The 19,628-nt window shown below is 60.6% G+C and overlaps 6 protein-coding genes across 6 annotated transcripts; 4 read left to right on the forward strand and 2 right to left on the reverse strand.

Moving 5' to 3' along the window:
• Positions 1-1,504: 1,504 nt before the first annotated feature.
• Positions 1,505-1,870, forward strand: BDZ90DRAFT_210628 (hypothetical protein; the record flags this gene model as incomplete). The annotated part of the gene is made up of 1 exon (XM_025504074.1): positions 1,505-1,870. A coding segment is annotated over one exon (366 nt), but the record flags the coding sequence as incomplete, so codon positions are not given.
• A 2,202-nt stretch (positions 1,871-4,072) lies between these two features.
• On the forward strand, positions 4,073-6,701 carry BDZ90DRAFT_124781 (hypothetical protein). The gene has a single exon (XM_025503320.1). It carries the CDS (start codon positions 4,254-4,256, stop codon positions 6,582-6,584), a length of 2,331 nt encoding a protein of 776 aa, XP_025359071.1. The 5' UTR covers positions 4,073-4,253; the 3' UTR covers positions 6,585-6,701.
• A 1,172-nt stretch (positions 6,702-7,873) lies between these two features.
• On the reverse strand, positions 7,874-8,715 carry BDZ90DRAFT_235011 (hypothetical protein). The gene has a single exon (XM_025507229.1). The coding sequence runs from the start codon at positions 8,662-8,664 to the stop codon at positions 8,029-8,031; it is 636 nt and encodes a 211-aa protein (XP_025359072.1). The 5' UTR covers positions 8,665-8,715; the 3' UTR covers positions 7,874-8,028.
• Positions 8,716-14,481: 5,766 nt separating this feature from the next.
• On the forward strand, positions 14,482-16,236 carry BDZ90DRAFT_224871 (Pkinase-domain-containing protein; the record flags this gene model as incomplete). The annotated part of the gene is made up of 2 exons (XM_025504637.1): positions 14,482-14,970; positions 15,004-16,236. 2 exons carry the CDS (start codon positions 14,482-14,484, stop codon positions 16,234-16,236), a joined length of 1,722 nt encoding a protein of 573 aa, XP_025359073.1.
• Positions 16,237-16,980: 744 nt separating this feature from the next.
• On the forward strand, positions 16,981-19,022 carry BDZ90DRAFT_235013 (citrate synthase-like protein). Its single transcript, XM_025507230.1, has 3 exons — positions 16,981-17,532; positions 17,592-17,735; positions 17,800-19,022. Exons 1-3 carry the CDS (start codon positions 17,178-17,180, stop codon positions 18,705-18,707), a joined length of 1,407 nt encoding a protein of 468 aa, XP_025359074.1. The 5' UTR covers positions 16,981-17,177; the 3' UTR covers positions 18,708-19,022.
• Positions 19,023-19,034: 12 nt separating this feature from the next.
• Positions 19,035-19,480, reverse strand: BDZ90DRAFT_263305 (hypothetical protein; the record flags this gene model as incomplete). The annotated part of the gene is made up of 3 exons (XM_025508598.1): positions 19,035-19,143; positions 19,226-19,266; positions 19,331-19,480. 3 exons carry the CDS (start codon positions 19,478-19,480, stop codon positions 19,035-19,037), a joined length of 300 nt encoding a protein of 99 aa, XP_025359075.1.
• Between the last annotated feature and the right edge of the window lie 148 nt (positions 19,481-19,628).

Genomic DNA, 19,628 nt, shown 5'->3' on the forward strand with positions numbered 1-19,628 from the left:
GACGACATGATTGTCTACCGTTCCGTTGAGCCTGCTGCTTGCTTCGCTCCCTCGACCTCTCACGAGGCTCGCTGATTACGCACGCTCCCAAGTTGGACGTTCAAGTCGCCGCACTCTTCATCGTCGTCGTCATGATGACCGTCGTCCCTTCCGCGCACCTTCGGCAACAACGTTCGTAGGCAGCGGCTGAACGTCTCGCCTGGCGACTATCTTTGCCGGCTGGCTCGCACAAAAAGGCACTTGTTGTCTGCCTGCGGTTCGATGTTGGGAGCGAGGCTGCGAGAGAAGTCTGTCGTTTAGCAGCCTCGCAGCTTCGCCTTCGTGTCCCCCGAGAATAGATTCTCGTGGTGACCATCGTGGCTCGCAACGAGGAGATGGCCGATGTAGCAGACGCATCGCTGAGGCTTCTTTTCGCTTTGGCCTTGGCTTGCGCCTGCCTCTGTCTCCGGGCGCCTCTGTTGCCTCCTCTTCTGCCGTCGTCGGGCGCGCGGGGCGTTGGATGCACCCTGGTCGCCGAGAATCACAAAAGTCGCTTGCGCTTGCGAGACGAGCCATTGACCTTGCACCTCGAATGAGAGCCGTGCGTTGCTCTCGTCTCGAAGCGCCCCAGCGACTGCAGCGACGGCGACGGCGCGACGGCGTCCGTCTTGGTTGTTGATGTGTTGCAATCGCTGGCGGCGTATTCTAGGAGGAGAGGGGGAGTGCCCCTTGGCTGTCTGCTGGCCAATGCCAATCGATCGTCTGCTGCGCTCGTCACCGCCCGCGCGCCTCGTTACGCCCACTTTGTTGCCGCTCCTCCGCGCACCTGCCTCGTCTCGCCTCGTCTGCCAGCCAGCCTGCGTGCCCGTGCCCCGCCTTTGCCCCTGGCGCAACCTGGGCGCACACTTTCCTCCCCTCCGTTCCTCCCTCTCTTATTAACATCCTCCCACTTTGCGATCAAACCGATCCACTCCCCCATCTCTCCATCTCTCCATCACTAACCTCCCCCCTCCGATTCTGCCGTTTAGCTGTGTCCCGGTGACGCCAAACTCTTCCAACGACAACCACATCGCACTACCAAACCCTCCTCGCGCCCATTACTCACCCTCGTTTGACAACACTCACTTGATCAACACCTCCGCCGCCCAACATGAAGTTCACCCTCGTCTCTGCAATCACCCTCGCCGTGGCCGCCGCCTCTGCTACCGCCTTCACCCCCGAGGCTGCCGACGTCGACGTCGTTGCTCGCTCTCCTTCGCTCGAGAACGCAGACTCGCCCGCCCTCGCTGCCCTTCGCCGTGGTCGCAAGCACCACAAGCGCTGCTCTGCTCACGACGAGGCAAAGAAGTCGGAGAACAAGGCCGCCAACAAGCAGCAGCACAAGGAGCACCACGCCCAGCACGCTAACAAGGCAAAGGACTCGAAGCAGTCCAACAGCGGAGGCAAGACGTACGACGGCAAGGGCAACAACAGCAAGTTCGTCAACTCGTCCCCCGCCAAGGGCGCAAAGGAGCTCGACCACACCATCAAGGTCACCTACTACGAGAAGCACGACCTCCTCGCCCCCTCGTGCGGTACCGGCTCTTGGAACCCTGGAAATGACGCCCTCATCGGTGCTGTCGGCCACTGGGCTGGCGGACCCGAGTGCGGCGAATTCATGAACATCTGCAACCCCAAGCACCCCGATGGACAGAAGTGCCTCACCGTCCGTGTCATCGACCAGTGTGCGGGATGCGCGGCCAACCACATCGACCTCACCAAGACTGGCTTCAAGGCTCTGTCCCCTAGCGGTGGCCTCGACGAGGGCGTCGTCGACAACCTCAAGCTCTACAAGGTCAGCGACCCGAGCGAGAGCGACTGGAACCAGGCCCTCTTCGGTCCCTTCAAGCTGGGCAAGTGGTAAAGAGGAGGGTCTAAGCCCTGGTGGCAGCGAGAGCAGCAGCACCGCGATCTGGGAGCGCTCCTCGTAGGCCCCCTCCTCAGCATCATCAGCATTTGGTCTACCACCTTCCCCAAGCTCACTGGAAGACGTTGCCCATCGGACGTCAGACTCGTTCGCTCGCTCGTACCGACCTCTACCATCCCGCTATTGGGCACGCTGTGCGCGGCCCCTCAACAGCACCTCATCAAGTACCACACGCCATCCTCGTCCGTCATTTCGTCTTCACTTCTCACTTCCAACGTTTGATCATACCCTTTTGATCACCAAAGCTTTTCATCGGCGCGCCATCGCCCGCACATAGGCACTCGTCGTCGTCGTCGCTCACGAGTCATTTCAAGACTGGCCGCCTCATCATCATCACCATCATCATCACCATCATCATGACATCCCGTTCTCTGTCTTCTGTAGTGGCTTTCGACTCATCTTGCTCTCGTCATCATGCGGGACTCTCCGACTGGCTCGTAGGCCCTCGTATGTCTATCATCCCGCTTCGCCTTCTTTCGAGTACCAATTCATGACGAACCTGGCGTTCATTTGATAGCGTGAGTGTGAATCGAGCGAGACGTAGAGCGGGCCGGTAGACCCGCGGACGCTCATCGCATTGGATTGGCGGCGCGAGAGCGGGCGGTGGGCCCAGTGATTGCAGGGCGTACGAAGCGGGCGGGCCTTGAGCCATCGTCGTCATCGTCATCGTCGTCATCTGCATCACCAAGCGCCTTCGTCATCAGCTGTGGGTGGAGAACTGCTCGCCGTGGCGCACCGCGTGACCTCTCATGAAGGACAGGCTGCCGTGCAACACTCTGAGCCAGCTCGTCTCTACTGTAGAGCTGACTCACTCAGCAAGACGTCCTGGCGAGCCAGGCGAAGCAGACGTCGCATCATGTCATGGCACAAAGGAAGCAAGCACACCAGCACGATCTCCGGCTCACTTGCTTGCTCGCGAGGCAGCGACGTCATCGCTGACCCCAGCTCACAGTTCTGCTTCTCATTGCTGGACCGATGCCACGTCTGACATCCCAGTCGCAAGGGCTCTCCCCGCACCTCAGCTACGATCAATGAGCTTACTGAGCCAGATGAGAGAGGGGTTATCGAGTCTAACTTATTCAGGCCCTAGGCGAACGTCGATGTCTCGCATCCTACATGGTAGACTAGAATTAGAAGACGTCTTCACTTGCTAGGCCTCGTGATGAGGACGAGAGCGAGCCGGCGGGACATTAGCTAGCTTTCGCGACTTAGAGCGAGCCCGCCGAACCCCCTTGCCTGGCTGCGTGCTATGCTGTCGAGCAGATGTCCGCGTGCGCAGACCTTGACGTCGATTGTCTGATCGCTTCGCAGAGCGGAGCGCAACGAGAGCGGATAGTGTTGGAGCTGCTTCAGCCTGCTGTGTAACGTCTGCACGATCCACGTCTATCGCTTCGAGCTCGGTGCAAAAGGGGATGGTGGACATCGTCGCCGTCGTCGGCGTCGTCCGACTCACGAGAGGACTCTCAATTGCAGCAGCGCTCTTCCTTTGCTGAGCGCTACGTGATGATTGTCCCGCTTGGGCTGGCGGGCTCAAGCATTGACGCATCATTGCTTTCGAAGCCTATCGGGGGCGTGGGCGTGGTGCGTGGTGCGTTGTGTTGGGCCTGGCTCGCGGTGTTGATCTGTCGCATCCAATTGAACAGACGAGGCTCGAGGCACGCGCCTCTGCTCTTGCCCGCTGCTCCCGTCCGTCCGTCCGCCTGCCCGCCCGCCCGCCTCTGCCTCGACGCCGCCTAGCCGCACTCGCACCCCTTGCCTCACCGATTGGACAGGCTGCGACGCCTCCTTGCTCTGCCCCCGCCACGCCACGGACAGCCACACGCCAAAGCGAACGACCGAGATGAACCCTGTCTCGCACCTCTCCTCTCAGGAGCAAGGACGACTTCGACAATCAACGTCAAGTCAAGTCATGCGGCCTGCCTGCCTGGTCGTCGACATTCGATGAGAAGTGAAGCTGGGGCGTTGTGCCGCGCTGCGCTAATCGTGTGTCCAGGCGTCGAAGCCACCCATCCGCCGGATGGCCCACCTCGTAACCTCTTGTAACGAGGACCTGAACGAGAAGATGGCTTGCCATTGAATCCATCTCTTCTTCCCCTTCCCCTTCATCTCACTACTCCCCCCGGGTCATTGTCTCTCCCTCATCGCTCCGCTGGTATCCTGCGTCGAGCTTGCATTCATTCACTACCACTACCACTGCCACTCATCACGCTCTCTCACTCACTCTTGTCAACACTGCCTGGAGCAGACGCCTAGCACGTAAACTCATTACCTTTGACGACCACACATCCTCACTCTCTTTCCGCTCACCATGCACAACGAAGTCGCAGCAGCAGCATCCTACCTCTCCTCTCTCCTCCTCATCCCTAACCACGCAACACCACCACCCACCGCCTCACTGGACGCCTTCAAGGCAACTGTGTGCGACGCTCTCTGCTCCGCCTACTCCAACAAATGGCACGCTCAGGATCCGGAGAAGGGCAGCGGCGCTCGTGCTCTTCACTGGCAGCCCGGACCGGGAGGTGAAGGCTGCTCGCTCCTTGTCACCGCAGCCTGCAAGCGCCATGGTCTCACGGTCGCAGCTGGCCAGCAATGGACGCTCTGGGTCGACCCTTCATGCGTAGCTCTGCGCCTTGGGCCCGGACCTGGACGCAACGGAGCTGCCAATCTCATTGGCGGCGCCTCAGCATCCGAGGGATTCAAGGTCATCTACGGCTCGCTTCCTCTCCCCAAGACCGCTGCCGGCTACTCGCACGTCACCGTCAACACGAGCCCTACAGTAAGCTTCGCCCGCGCGACTTCCAGGGCGGCGATCATCTCTCGCCCTCTCCCTGCCACGAACCGCGTGCCATCCGTCACTGTATCCCCATCGACGCCTGCCCTGGACCGAGTGGCAGACTCGGCTGACGTCACGCCAGTCGTACCGTGGAACGCACAATTTGCCCTCGGCCACCACCTTGGTATTCGTCGCGCGCGTCGCTCGTCGTCTGCCTCTACGTCGAGCTCGGCCACCAGCAGCAACAGTAGTTCGCGCGACTCGCTCGCATCAGGCGGGCGCCAGTCACTTGAAGCCTCCTCCTCCATCGGCACCTCCCTCCCTGCCAGCTCGCCGCCCGCTACATGGGACAAGCTGGACAACGAGGCAAGCGCAGACGCAGACGAGAAGAACAACAGTGTAGCTCTCTCGCCAGCCTCATCCACGCCACTCAGTTTGAAGAACGTCGACCTGCTTGGCCTCGGCCTCGAGGACTGCGGGCTGGACGAAGCGGACGCCATTGCACCCGAAGATGCCGTCAGCGTCGCCGACGTTGAGCAGGACGACGAAGAGCGCGACGGCGAAGGCGATGACACGATTCGTTCTCTCAACGAGGCGGACGAGACAATCTGCCCTGCCGGTACGGAAGAGAAGATCACCGCAGCCGCGATCGCTTCGCTACCCGTTGCTACAAATGTGCAACAGCGCCCTCGTGTGCAGCACTCGCGCTCCTCCTCGACCGTTTCCAGCGCCAGCTCCAGTGTCACCTCATTCGACAACGGTAATGTCGGCGTCCTCGGCGGGGGTGTTAAGCTCGGTGGCGCCTCGACTGCTTCGTCCTCTGGCGCCAGTGGCAACCGACGTAGCCGTGCCATGAGTGGTGCTTCGAGCATGTCAAGCTCATCGCGCTCCGCCAGGCAGACGCAGCATAGCAGAACATTGTCCCGTACGGGAGGATGGGCAGCCCAGCAGCAGCAGCAGGTTCAGCAGCAGGCATATTTCCAGCATCAGCAGCCCGCGGTCAATGCACTCGGAATGGCCAACATGATCCAGCAGCCGTACCAACATTCTCAACCTCAAGTGTTCGAATTTGCCCCAGTCCCGCAGCAAAGCCACGCCTCGGTGAACGCATACCCCTCTGCTCCTCCCCTCGAGAAGGTTGGGCTCCTCAAGCGCCGTGAAGCCGGCCCGCTCACCGTCGTTGTAGATGAAGTCGACTCTGCGCCAGCGCTCTTGGACAAGCCCAACGACACCGGCAAGCTCGGCTCTCTCAGCCCTCTCAGCCCTACTACCTCACTTCCATTGGCATCTCCAGCTCTCTCCTCCTGCACCTCCTCATCATTCCGGACTGAGGACGGCGAAGAAGACGATGACGAAGAGGGAGAGGAAGAGGAGGAGGGTGACTCTGATGACAAGGAGAATGCTGGCAAGCCCCGCCGTACCCGCACCCGAGGACGCCGCTCCCGCGGTCGTGGGGCAGGCCGAGCAGCCCGTCGTGCTGCTGCTGCCGCCGCCGCCGCTGCCGCTACGGCTGCTTGCCTTCCTCCAGGAGTCGCCGCGTTGCCAACGCCTCCGATGCCTTCCACTTCTCCCTTGCCGCCCTCAATGGCGTGGGGAAAGCCGGGCATGATCAGGGACAGCCCTCACCTTCAGCAATTCGGGCGAATGAGTCCCATGGTAGGACAGCAGCAGCACTTTACCCCACCCATGCACCAGCACGCTATCCCTGCTCGACCCTCGTACGGTCTTCCGCCTCCTCAACAATACCAGCAACCGCACTTTGTGCCTCGCCCGCACATGCATCACGCACCGGCCCTTCCTTCGCCCCTCATGAACAGCAATGCTCCTCATACCCGCCCCGCCCCCGCCGCTGGAGGCTGGTGGTAACGGTGACGCCAGGGAGTGCTGCCTCTTTGCGCACGCCTCTCACTTCGCTCCCGTGATATCATCCATCGCTCAGTACATCTTGCATCCCCTTCGCCATACGACTCGTGCTTTGACTTCATCATCACACTCTTTAGATCCACAATCTTACACTCACTTTGACCTCACTCACTATGCATCACTACATTCTCTGTCATCTCGCCGCCGTAGCTCGTCGTTGTCAATACATTGCCTTTGCTAGCGCAAACACGGTAGTCTGCCGCCTGCAGCATGTCCTCTTTTGAGTCTGCACGAGTCACGGGCTGAGAAGGCAAAGTCGGGGTGGCACGTAGCAAGGTCGGCTTGCCTTGCCTCTACTGTGCCGGCCCATTGCTTTACGAGACGGAGGTGGCCGCGAGTCGACAAGGTGCGGCTAGCTCGACCACCTTGTGAGTGGGCGACGGAGCTTGGCTGAGGTTCAGTCCAGGGTCTCGTGTCGTCCCGATTGAGACGCGCCTCCACTCCCTCGCTCCGACTCCACGCCGAGCTTACGCATAGAGCCCTCGAGGCCAGGCCCCACTGAACCTCCGCTTCTTACCAACCAAGTCAACCCTTCTCCATCTTACAAGAGCGCCCCATCACCTCGTAAGCATTCTTCCACGCCATCTCTCTGCAACATGTTGAACCTCATGCTCACTCGAACCACGCTCCGCTCTGCCCCCTCCCAACTCGCCCGTACCGCCCGACCCTTCTCCACCAACTCCCGCATCCTCTTCGCCTCAACAGACAAGCCAAAGAAGTCAAAGAAGATGTCCTCCAACACCTCAGACCAACAGGCAACGATGGCTGACCAGGCCAAGTCTGCTGCTGGAATCGCAGCGGGACACGCACAGTACGCTCAGGGTGCTGCCACTACGGTGCGTTTCGCTCGCTCTCCAGCCCTTCTTGCCTACCCTTCACTCACTGACGCTTTTGCCAACCCATCTCACTTTCTCGCTACGCAGGCAATCGGCTCTGCTACTGGCTCGTCCGAGTGGCAGCAGAGCGGTGAGGCTACCAAGCAGGCTGGAGCCGACTCGATTCGTGAGGCGGTTAACCAGGCTCCTGAGGGTGGAAAGGTTGGAGAGATGGCCGATCAGGCTTGCCCGCAGACTGGCGAGGGAGTGGGGTCGAAGTCAAGCGGAAACTAGGTGTGCGTAGCGTTGTCAATGAATGTGATTGCACGCTGCCGTGATGCTCTATGAGAATGGGATCACCTGCCCCTCGATGCCACTGTCGTCGCCACACCCGCCGCATTCGCTGCTGCTGCTCGTTCTCGTAGCTCTCGAAGCACTGCTCTGCACTCATCCGCTACTATGCCTGCTCCTGCGACTCCCTGGCTCGCCCATGATGAGAGTACGCTCTCGTGACGTCCCCAGAGGGCTTCTGCTGCTGCCAGGCCTGCGCGCGAGTGGGGAGATAGTAGAGGTCAGACCTGATGTGCACGTCCAGACGACCCTGATACGGCGCATGCCGACTCACCTTGCTCGAGACCCCTCGCTGACTCCGCAGCTTCTTCATCCCTGCCCTCTGACGCTGCTCGTAATGCAGCCGCATCCCTCAGCCTCTCAGGCAAGGTCACGATGGGCGCTACATCCTTCTCAATGTCCACGCCCGTCTCTTGCCTTCCCTTTCTCACCCCGCCCACACTCTCCATCCCTGCTAGTTGACCTTCCCACTTTCCCATCCCTTCAAGTCCCCTCTGCAATCCCTGCAACGTAGCTGTCAATTGATCGCTCTGCTCCTTCATCTTGCTGATGGTCTGAGAAGCAGCAACCAAGTCGCCGTGATGATTATACACGAGGGATTGACGTTCTCCATCTAGCTCGCGCATAGAGGTGAGGAGAGAGGCATGGCAGCGTAGGAGGCAGGGTATCGAGGTTGGCAGGGCATCTCGTGATGGTTTGGATGGAGCTGAAGTAGGACCAAGCGAAGGCGAAGAGGAAGAGGAGGCAGCAGCTGAGGAAGAGGCGGCTTGGTCGTCTGGACCCGCGAGGCCGTAGTAGTCGCGAAGACGATCACGATCTGAGCGGGCGGGAGCTGTGCTGCGTGATGTCGCGGCCATGATGCGCAGGTCGATGACAAGGAGAGGTGAATGTATGCGTAAGAGGTAGGGTAAGGAAGGCAAGGAAGACGGGCTGCACGTCGGACTGGCTCGTGCACGGAAGACTTTCACTTCAGTTCGTTGCTCAAGGAGGCAGCAATGTCCAGAAGCCGGCACTTTCGAAAGCCTCCGCTCGTTGGTTTGTACAAGCGTCCCTCTCGGTGTGAGCGAATGATACCTTCCAATCAGACACGACCTCCATCACACGCCGGATTCGCGACGTCGGACATGCTTCGCTACTCGCTCGTGACGTTGACCCGTCCCTACTCCTTCCTCGCCCTGGGGAGACAGCTACGGCTCCCATTTGCACGTCGTACTCTGCCGTCAACGAGAGTCTAGCGAGTCGCGGGAGTCGAGTGAACCAGAGAGACGACCAAGGGACGAACGACGACGCGGGTCGGAGTCAATTCGAAAGTCACGTCGGCGATGTCGTCGCCGTAAGAGCAACTTTCCTTGAGGCAGGCCAAGGAAGGATGGTACGGGCAGCAGTGGCAATGGAAGCGGCGCAATTTGGTTCTTGCAGAGGCGGAGATTGTGGCCTGACTCACTTCAGACTGATGTTCGTCGAGTTGTGGTGGTCAGCGAGGCAGCCGTGAGGACGTGCGGGCGGAAAAGCTGACGCGCTCAATTGGACAAGCGGGCGGCGGGGAGGAGGGACGACGACTTGGGTGGATTGGCCTTGCCGGCGGAGAGGAGCCGCTTCGTTGCATTTGGAGTCAGGTCGGTCCATTCTTTGAGGCCTCGCTGCACTTCTCACCATTGTCACCTCATCATCGATACCACCCCGTCGGCTGGGCGTGCTTATCCTCCTACTGCCATCGACTGCTTTCGAGACGGCCGCCACTCGCAGCTGCTTCCCCCCGCCTCTTCCCCGGCCCCCTCATCCCTAGCGCATTGCCCGCTCGCCTTCGGGCCGATATTTCTACCCATATCGAGGCCTAAACCATTTCTCCACCTCATCTCTCACGATCAAGCAGGCAGGCCAACCAGACTCGTGCCTTTGCATCATCTCTGATCAGGGCCGCTGCGTGACGCCAACTGGCACCCCCTCGAGCGCCAACGCCTTCGTCCACTTACGCTACCCTGCAAGCCGCCATGCTGAGCCACTTGACCTGATCAACAGCTAAGCAAAACGAATCAGTCGGTGCAGCGCAAGACGATCGTCGTCGCTCCTGTCCTCGACCTGAGCCTTCGCTCCACGCTCTCACGTCAACGTAGCTTCGCAATAAGGTCACCGCGATGCCGATCTCGCCCACGGGCTCGACAAAGTCATCCTTTCGAGGGCCCCTCGAGCTCGACTATGGCCGCTCCCCAGATCGCAGCGCTCATCGTGGTGGAACATCACTCAGTGTCATCGATGATGAGCAGTCGCAGGCAGCCAAGCAGTCGCCGGTGATCCCAGATGACCACCCGATGCCTTGGGAGTTCTACGAGAATGAGGGGGTCAGTCCTCCCCCTCTCCCATCACCGACAAAGACCGTCTTCACCTTTACTACTGCAGCACCTAGCGATCAGAATCTCATGGCCCGCACAAGGTCAGCCAGTGGCCGTCAGATGGATCAACCTGCTGTGCAAGACTCTCTTCACCTGACGACCATCGAGCACGTAAGCGCGGCTGCACCCACCTCACCGCACTCGGCGGGATCCAGTGGGGGAGCAAGCATCCTTCCTGGCACCACTTCGACGTCAGACACTGTCACTACACCGCCCTCTGCACTTCGATCACCTGGCGCGGCGTCAACGACCAGCGGATTCTTTGCGTCGCTCCGCCCAGCTTCGCCACGCATCACGACGACGTCCAACAACGACGGCGGATTGCGCAGAGACAAGGAGCGTACTGCGTCATCCACTTCTACGGCGGCGTACATGAATAATGGCGAAGGTAGCAGCTCTGGTCAGCAGCAGCAGCGCATCGCTCGCGACCCAAAGACGCTCGATGCCCGATCTCGCAGACCGAGCAGCGTCTTCGAGCATGTAGGCAACGTCTTTGAGCGATGGGGTAAGAGGGTACATCAACGCACCGAATCAAAGGAAGGACGCAGCGCGACGCCCATTACGATCGCAGCTAGCGCAGCTCTCGCGACTGGTAGTGCACTTGCCGTCGCACCGGAGGAGCCCATCGGCGCAACCGGCAGCAATCAGTCGCAGGTCGAGTACCTCGAGTCTCCCTCACGCCCAGTGCCGCCGCCGCTCTTGCGCAATTGGTCGGGCAGCTCTGCCATCAGTATGTATGACGATTTCGAAGTCGTCTCAAGGCGGAATGCTCTACTGGGTCGTACTCTAATCCAAGTAACGGAAGACAACGAACGCTTTGCCGTCGTCGACGTCTCTGGACTGGGAACGGCTGCCGGCATCAAGGAGCGAATGCTTTCCAAGCTGCATCGATTCGATGACGATCCTTCAGCGTTCAGCATCTACCGCACAGAGATTGGCGCCTCGGAACCAGAGGGCCCTCCTCTGCCAGATGACGGCCTCTTTGCTCTTTGCCTGCAGTCAGGAGACGATAAAGGCAACCTCAAATTCCTCGTCAGCCAGCTCGGCCCACCCTCTGAGCCTAACCATGATGCGGTGCCACCTCCCTTGACAAGCCCGCGCAGTCGTAGGGCGGCCATCGATCTGCCGCTCCGCGCATCAGGGCCCGACTCTTCGTCTGGCTCGCCACGCAGCCCTGTCATGGGTCTTGGTGCCTCTACGTCCAACACGCAGCTGCACGGCAAGTCGAATAGTATTTCTTCCCTCTCGTCAGCAAGTGAGGCGCAACATCCTCCAGCTGGATACGATAGCGGGTCAGAAGCGTCAAAGCAGCGTGGTGTCGGGAGTGGGACGCTTGCGAGATCGAGAATGATCAGGAGAGGCGGAGGCGCGGCTAGTGGGGACGAGTCGCAATATCACCATCGTGGGTCGACGGCAGGCTCGCCCCGTCTGGCAAGACCATCAGCAGCGCCCGTGCAGCACAGGGAGCATCGCTCAGGCTCACTAGGGGATCGCGGCACCATGCCCTCTCCTCACGCTTTGATGGACCCGCAAGCACGCACTAGGCAGACTAGCGACTCCACCGCAGCGGCTCATGTCCATCATGATATTGCAGAAGAGGTTGAGGAGCTGAGGCCCAGCTTAGAGGGGGGTAGGAGTGGAGGCGGTAGCTCCCGCGGGAGGCCTTCGCCTTCAGCCTCGCCACTACATTCGATCGGTCGTCGTCCTAGCCCTTCTTCGGTGCGCCGGCCCGCGACGAGCCAAGGAGCACTAGGCAGCGAGACGCCCACGTCGGGCCCCCCCGCAGCCGCGTTGCCTCCTACGATTGGAGCAGCTACCGGCGTAAGTGGTCAAAGCAGGCAGCCAAGCGAGCTCGAGCCGCCCAAGATCGACTTACGAGCTGCGACACCCCGTTCCCTTCAAGCTGGCGGCGGGAGTAGCGGTAGCAATGCAGCCCATCGCCCCGCAGACCACGACATCAACGATGCGGCTCGCATGTACGCGCAATACGATGCCACCTCACCTTCGACACCCAGCGGTGAGCGCAACGCGCACCAACTCTGGGCACCAGGAGCGGTAGGAGGCGTAGAGGAGCAACTGCAACGTGTACGCCGCGGGTCAGACGTGGGACCACAGACGCAGGCTCAACAGCAGCAGAATCGCAACCACGCCGCTGCGGATGGCATGCTTCCTGACGAGCTCTTTCGTGGAGGAGCAGATGAGCGATACCCCAGCATGACGGTCGCACGAGCGTCAGTGTCGTCGTCTTCGGCGGACAGTGGCAATTTGTCGACGTCGTCCCATCAGCAGCAGCAGCATCTCCATGGCAGTGGGAGTGGACAAGGCGCTTCTCGCCAGCCGATCGACTTTGACTCTCTCAACGCGCGCCATGGCCTTCGCCCGGGTCTGTCAGCTCCGATGGTCCCAAATACGCACCTCTATGGCTCATCGGCTCCTTCCACCGCCGCAACGCATGCTGTCGTCCCGCCCGCAAGCATGGGAGGAGTAGTCTCTTCGCCATGGGGCAGCGGCGGTATTGATACTCGCTCTCCTCCGTTTGCTGCCGTTCAGCGTCCCCGTCCCATGCGGCCAGCCATGTCTAGCGATGGATATGGGCAAGGCTACCCGATGGGAGGCCCGCCAAACGCAAGTGGACCTCCCTCTGTTGCCTTCACCCGCTCCCCAGCATCGTACGCTACCAGCGAATTTGGTATGAGGACGACGATTGGCTCGCCGCCTCTGCACAACAGCAACGCTGCTGGCCCATCTGCACCCTACCCCTTTCCGCAAAGACCGCACACATTCCATGACGCTGGTTACTACCATCCGCAGCATCCGCAGCAACACCCCGCCTTGGGTCCGCGCCCGAGTCCTCGTCCCACTCATCCACCGCTTAATCGCGGCATGGCTCCACCAGAGAATCCCTACACGCAAGCCCTCTTCCCTCATTCGAGCTCGAGACAGGTGTCTGAGTTCCAGAGGAGTGGCCAAAGTGCAGCGACGAGCTTAAGTCCCGGCATGACGGTGCAGGAGTCGATGAGGCATGCTCAACAGCACACCGGCTCGCACCATCATCATGGCTTTGGGCCCAGGGAGCCGAGAGTTGCAGGCTATCAGGTCCACGGCCAGGCGAGACATCAGCAGCCGCAGCAGCCTCATCACCAAGGGTGGGAGCACGGCTACCAGCACCACGCCCAGCATCACCAGCAGTTCCGCCCTCCACCATCCGATCCGCGCTACGCGCACGTCCCTCAAAGTCGCCTGCCCGTTTCCCCTCGCCCACCGGCAGCCGCCATCGCCCCGCCTTTACCAGCATCGATTCCACTGGGCATTCAGTCTCAGCCGCAGCCACAGCCGCAGCCGCCTCAACAGGCTCAGCAGTACCAGCAGACTCAGCCGCGGACCAGCATTCCCTCGTCAGATCGATCATCTACATCATCGTACGTCTCCTCTTCCACTGGGGGCTCGAGCAATTTCCATCAGCAGCAGCAGCAACACGCTCAGCAGCAGCACCAGCGAAACACCTCGACCGAAGGTGCTGGGGGAGGGCACAGTGCTGCGAAGAGTGGAGGCTCGCCGTACTACTACAACACCAGCAACGACGATGCGCACACGGCGCCCACTTCGGCACGCAGCTCGAGGTCGGGGCCGCCTCTCAGTCCAGACGGCGGTGGTGACAAGCAGCGGCGCGATCGAGCTGGGAGTGGCAGCGGTTCCTCGATGGGCGTGAAACCGCCAGCGCCAATCGCAATGAGCAGGACGCGCAGCGACGGCAGCGCTGGACGTGGGGGCAATGACGAAGCAGAGGAAGAGCTGGACCTCTCCAAGATTCGTCCCTTACCTCAGCCTCCCACCTCTGCCGGCTCCACTGGAATGAGTGGACCCTTCTCGCCTTCACAGCAGCAGCGCGAGCGCGAGGATGAGGGGACGTTGAAGGCTGCTCAGTGGGCTGCGATGATGAGTCGCAAGGGGACCGAAGGAGACAACGGCGGGGACACATTGAGGCAGGGCAAGCTGGCCGCCAACGCAGGGGATCACAGGACCCCTTCCTCTGCAAGCTCAAGCGCAGCTGCGCCGACGGAAAGCTCAGGGGCTGGCTCGACGTCAACGATCCACCCTACCACGACGGGTGACGACCTTGAGCCGGAGCCAGGTACGGGCACCTTCGCCTCCTTTGCCTCCTTCGCGGACGATGATGACGACACAGAGGGGGGCACGTGGGCAAAGCCGCTAGACGCTATACCTTCTCCCTCCCCAGCGGCAGCGCCATCTCCCTCTTTGGCGGCCCCCATCTCGTCGCAGGATATGGCCCCCAGCGTCACATTGCGGCCTCCACAGCCTTCAGTCATAGGCAGAGCCACGCCTACCTCGCCTGACGGTCAGCCAGCCCGTACCAACAGCCCTCGACGTCCCGAGCTGCGCCTCACTATCGACTCGCCTCGCTCAACCTCTCCCCTTGTCGGCGCCGCTCCAAGTCCACGCGGCCCTCGCGCATCACCGGGAACCATTGCATCCGCTGGGGTTTTGTCTCCTCGTCTCGCCGGTGAAAGCACGCTTCGCCCCTCTTCTAAGGGAGAGGGCGGTAGCGCTACCTTGACTCCCTCTGGCATTCAGCGTAGCAGCTCCTTTGCTCGACGAGGAGACAACGAATGGGCTTTGCGTCCTCCGCCTGAGCAGCTTTACGAGAACCTGGACGACTTCTTTCCGCGTCACGACTTGGACAAGCCTGTGCTCGACTTGACCTCAGGAGCGCCTGGAGCAGCAGGCGCTGGAGGAGCAGCGGCGAGCCCTACGGTCGGCATGGCCAATGCGACCAGCAGCATTCAGCGAGCAGCATCCCCCTCGCATGCCTCTTCGCCTACGAGTGCCAACGCCCTTGCACGCCACAAGAAGTCCATTCGTCGCGTAGCGCAAGATCGTGTACGGGGAGCGGGGCTCGGCGGGCTGGCCATGACATCTGCGGTCGGTCCTGCCGCGTCGTCTTCTTCAGCTGCTCAAGCTCCCCCTCGCGCAAGCTCAGACCTGGCGCGTCGTCCCAGCACCAAGCTGTGGGGCACCAAGCTTCTGGAAGTCACACCAGGCCACGAGCAGTCCGCCAGTGGCAGCTCTTCTGCCTCTTCCTCGTCGTCTTCCTCCGCGTCATCCTCCAATCGCCCGGTCTTCAAGTGGGTCAAGGGAGATCTCATCGGCAAGGGTACATATGGGCGAGTCTACATTGCCCTCAATGCGACGACGGGGGAGATGATTGCAGTGAAGCAGGTCGAGCTGCCAACTACCGAGCACGATAGATGTGACGCTCGTCAACGGGATGTCGTTGCCGCCTTGAAGAGCGAAATCTCCACCCTGAAAGACCTGGACCACCCGCACATTGTGTCCTACCTGGGCTTCGAGGAGACCCCCGAGTTCCTCCACTTGTTCCTCGAGTACGTCCCCGGTGGCTCGATCGCTTCTGTACTACGCAAGTACGGCAAGCTTGAAGAGGGGATCATCAAATACTTCGTTCATCAAGTCCTCTCTGGTTTGTCCTACTTGCACGAACGTGGCGTCCTCCACCGCGACCTCAAGGGCGACAATCTCCTAGTCAATCTGGACGGTACGGTCAAGATCAGCGACTTTGGTACCATGAGGAAGAGTGATGACATCTACGCCGACGTGGCTGGTATGTCTCTCCAAGGCTCGGTATTCTGGATGGCTCCTGAGGTGGTCCTCCTCACCAAGAAGGGGTACAGCGCCAAGGTGGACATCTGGTCTCTAGGCTGCGTGACGCTGGAGATGTTCGCTGGTCGAAGACCATGGAGCGACGATGAAGCTGTTCAGGCCATGTTCAAAATCGGAAAGGAGGGGCGTGCCCCACCTGTCCCGCCTGACGTGAGGCTGAGCAGGGAGGCAGCGCATTTCCTGCGCAACTGCTTCTTCATTGATCCGAATGACCGGCCTACTGCGGCTAGATTGCTCGATCACGTCTTCCCGGATGTGCCTGGGGGATGGTCGTTTGAGGAGACAAGGCTGTGGCGAATGATGCAGAGGAGTTTGCAAAATCGGGCGGCGGGAGCGAGGTAGGGAGATGGTGGTTCTGAGGCGGCACATAGTTGTGTCGAGTGGAAGATGACTCGAAGGGGTAGCGAGGGAGGCGAGAGAGTGGAATGAATGGGTGATAGAAAACAGGTAGCGGTTCTCGACCTGACGAGCAGAGGGGCCATCATGATCATCATCATCAGCCGCATCGCTGGACGATGGCAACATCCTTCGTATCTACTGCCTCGCTCGCATGCGCGCTCGCATGCGCTCTTTCTCATTGTCATCATCTCTTTCTCCCTCGCTTTTTCCATACACGGCGGTGTTGCGATTCGCGATTCAATGATACCTCTGTTCCAACGTTCTCCTCGCTGCTACTCGCCGCCCTGCCCTAGAACATCGTGTCTCATTTGGTGTGCTGCATCTCGTCGAGTGTTGGGGTTGCTTGGGGTTGTCCTTCTTCGCAGTCTCACCGCCGTCTCACCGCCGTCGTGTCCTGTTTGGGCCGTTGTTCGATGCGTGTGTGCACCATTATGCGGTTCGCTGCCGGCTCTGACCGCGAGGCTCGAGCGTGGTGTGGTCCGGCCGCCGGGTCAGTCTGTGCGAGCTAAGCTTTCAGCAAGCAAAGCAAGCAGGGTGCGGACGGCGTCGTCGTCGCGATTGATTGGGCTCCATTGCTGCGTCGTCGTCCCAAGGCGGCGAAAATGAAAAGGCCCAGGCGGCGGACGGGCGGGCGGGCGGCTCACGGCGAGAAGGGGCCGGGGCGCAATGCAACGACGACGACGACGACGCAGACGCAGACGGAAGAGAGTCTGTCTCGACAGTTGAGTGGTGCGCCAACCAACGGCTACTCCCGTCTGGGCCGGACGTGAAGAGGCGCCGCCAGCCAAGATTAGGGAGCAACGGGAGAGCAAGACCGCACTTTCTTCCTTTCCTCACCACCACGACCTCACTACACCTCCTTTCACCTCACGCCCATCAGTAACATGCTCTCCGTCACCCTCCCCCGCGTCGCCCTCCGCTCGGCTGCTCCTGCTCGTCAGTGGGCTTCGGCCGCCCAGAGCGTGCGCTACGCCTCGACTCTCAAGGATGCCGTTGCCCAGGTCATCCCGGAGAAGCAGGAGCAGCTCAAGGCCCTCAAGGCCAAGCACAACAACTCGTCCCTCGGCGAGGTCAAGCTTGAGAACCTCCTGGGCGGTATGCGTGGCCTTAAGTGCATGCTCTGGGAGGGTTCCGTCCTCGACTCTGAGCGCGGTATCGCCTTCCACGGCAGGAGCATCCCGGACTGCGAGAAGGAGCTCCCTACCGCAAAGGACCTCGGCCTCAAGGGCAAGGAGATGCGTGAGTGTCCGACAATAGCAGAAATGACATAGCATTTACTCATTTGCATGCGCCCCCAGTCCCCGAGTCCATGCTTTGGCTCCTCCTCACAGGAAAGGTCCCCTCCGTCGACGAGGTCCGTGGCCTCTCTGCTGAGCTCGCTGAGAAGGGCAAGCTCCCCAACTACGTTGAGAAGATCATCGACTCTTTCCCCAAGACGCTCCGTGAGTAGGCATGGTCAGAGTGCCCAGTCCGTAGCTGACCGCCAACCCACCCGCTCTCTACCAGACCCGATGACCCAGTTCTCGGCTGCCGTCGCTGCTCTCAACCACGACTCTGCCTTCTCGGCCGCCTACAACAAAGGTATCAAGAAGTCCGAGTACTGGTCCCCCACCTACGACGACGTCATCACCCTCATTGCCAAGATCCCCGCCATTGCCGCCCGCATCTACTACAACGTCTTCGGCAAGGGTGACGGCAAGCAGGCCATCGACCCCTCCAACGACTTGATTGGCAACTACGCCAACATGATCGGCTACGGTGACCACGAGGGTATGACCGACTACCTCCGTCTCTACATTGCCATTCACGGTGACCACGAGGGAGGCAACGTCTCTGCCCACACCCTCCACCTCGTCGGCTCTGCCCTCTCTGACCCCTTCCTCTCCTACTCTGCCGGTCTCGCCGGTCTTGCCGGACCCCTTCACGGTCTCGCCAACCAGGAGGTACTCGGCTTCTGCTTGGGCCTCCAGAAGGCTGTGGGAGAGAACGCCTCGGACGAGAAGGTCAAGGAGCACCTCTGGTCCACCCTCAACTCGGGCCGTGTCGTCCCCGGCTACGGTCACGCCGTCCTTCGCTCGACCGACCCCCGTTTCCTTGCTCTCTCGCGCTTCTGCGACACCCGCCCTGAGCTGCAAAAGGACTCCCTCGTCCAGCTTGTCCAGCAGCTCGCTCGCGTCGCTCCTGGTGTGCTGACCGAGCACGGCAAGACCAAGAACCCCAACCCCAACGTCGACTCGGCCTCCGGATGTGTCCTCTACTCGTACGGCATGACCGAGTTCAAGTACTACACCGTCGTCTTCGGTATCTCCCGCGCCTTGGCGCTCACCCAGCTGGTGTGGGACCGCGCATACGGCATGGGCATCGAGAGGCCGAAGTCGTTCAGCGTTGACGCCCTCCAGAAGATGCTCAAGTAAGGGCGAGGGGCAGAGAGGCACGGACTCGAACGGATTCGACTTTACTGTAGCAGGCGAGAGACCGGATGCCGCAGCGTGCGGTACGTCGCGATGTGATGCGACGATGATGATGAATAGACGAAGCTTGCTATTACTTTACCTCTTTGATTTCTGTGCGAGCTCGGCGTGATTGTGCGACCGTCAAGATCATGACAAGTCACAAGGAGCACTTCGCGCGACGTGACATGTGGCTGGGATTGTTCGAGGAGGAGAGCTTCTGAGAACGATTGGAGGGAGATACCACAGCTCTGCTGCTTGCAAACTCCCGGCTTCACACTCTCTTCGTGGCTACTTGTCCTTCTCCACAACGACGGCAAGGCCGCGACCCTCGCTCACGGCCCTAGCGAGAGGAGGCTTCTTGCAAGAGTGCTTGCAATGACACGCCTCAGCATAGTCGCTGCGAGTGTGCAGGGACGTCAGGAGAGAGCAGACAGGGCGTCAGTTGCAGCTGTTGTTGAAAGGGGCGCCACCGTACTCACGTTCCCTTCGGGCATCCTCCAACGCGACTGAAGTACGTGCCCTGCGTTGCGAAGTTGCTGGCCCGTCAGTGACTCGGTATGATTCAGCACGGTAAGCGGACTCACCTCCTGCGTCTGGCAGCAGCTTCCCAAAGCCTGCACCATGCCTAAGCCGGTGCTTCCCAGGCGAGGGGTGGAAAGGAGAGTCTGAAGGACCAAGAGAGCCAGCAAGAGGAGGCGAGGCCAGTAGGCGATGAAGTGGCGAATGGCGTGCATGTTGACGACGTAAGGTTGGCTGTTTGAGGTGATGGAGAGAGAAAATGGAGATCAAGATGCGTTGTGTCCTCAAGTGCATGTTCGCTCCAGCGTCAGAGATAAGGAGCACATGACAATGGCTGAGCTCATCTGGCGGCTTTTGATGCAA

Source organism: Jaminaea rosea (genome assembly GCF_003144245.1).
Source record: "Jaminaea rosea strain MCA 5214 unplaced genomic scaffold BDZ90scaffold_20, whole genome shotgun sequence".
NCBI classification, from domain to species: domain Eukaryota; kingdom Fungi; phylum Basidiomycota; class Exobasidiomycetes; order Microstromatales; genus Jaminaea; species Jaminaea rosea.

Coding starts and splice junctions, on each gene's coding strand:
- BDZ90DRAFT_124781 (XM_025503320.1), top strand. CDS start 4,254: ATGCACAACGAAGTCGCAGCAGCAGCATCCTACCTCTCCTCTCTCCTC.
- BDZ90DRAFT_235011 (XM_025507229.1), bottom strand. CDS start 8,664: ATGGCCGCGACATCACGCAGCACAGCTCCCGCCCGCTCAGATCGTGAT.
- BDZ90DRAFT_235013 (XM_025507230.1), top strand. CDS start 17,178: ATGCTCTCCGTCACCCTCCCCCGCGTCGCCCTCCGCTCGGCTGCTCCT. Junction 17,533..17,591: donor CCTCAAGGGCAAGGAGATGC/GTGAGTGTCCGA, acceptor ATGCGCCCCCAG/TCCCCGAGTCCATGCTTTGG. Junction 17,736..17,799: donor CTCTTTCCCCAAGACGCTCC/GTGAGTAGGCAT, acceptor GCTCTCTACCAG/ACCCGATGACCCAGTTCTCG.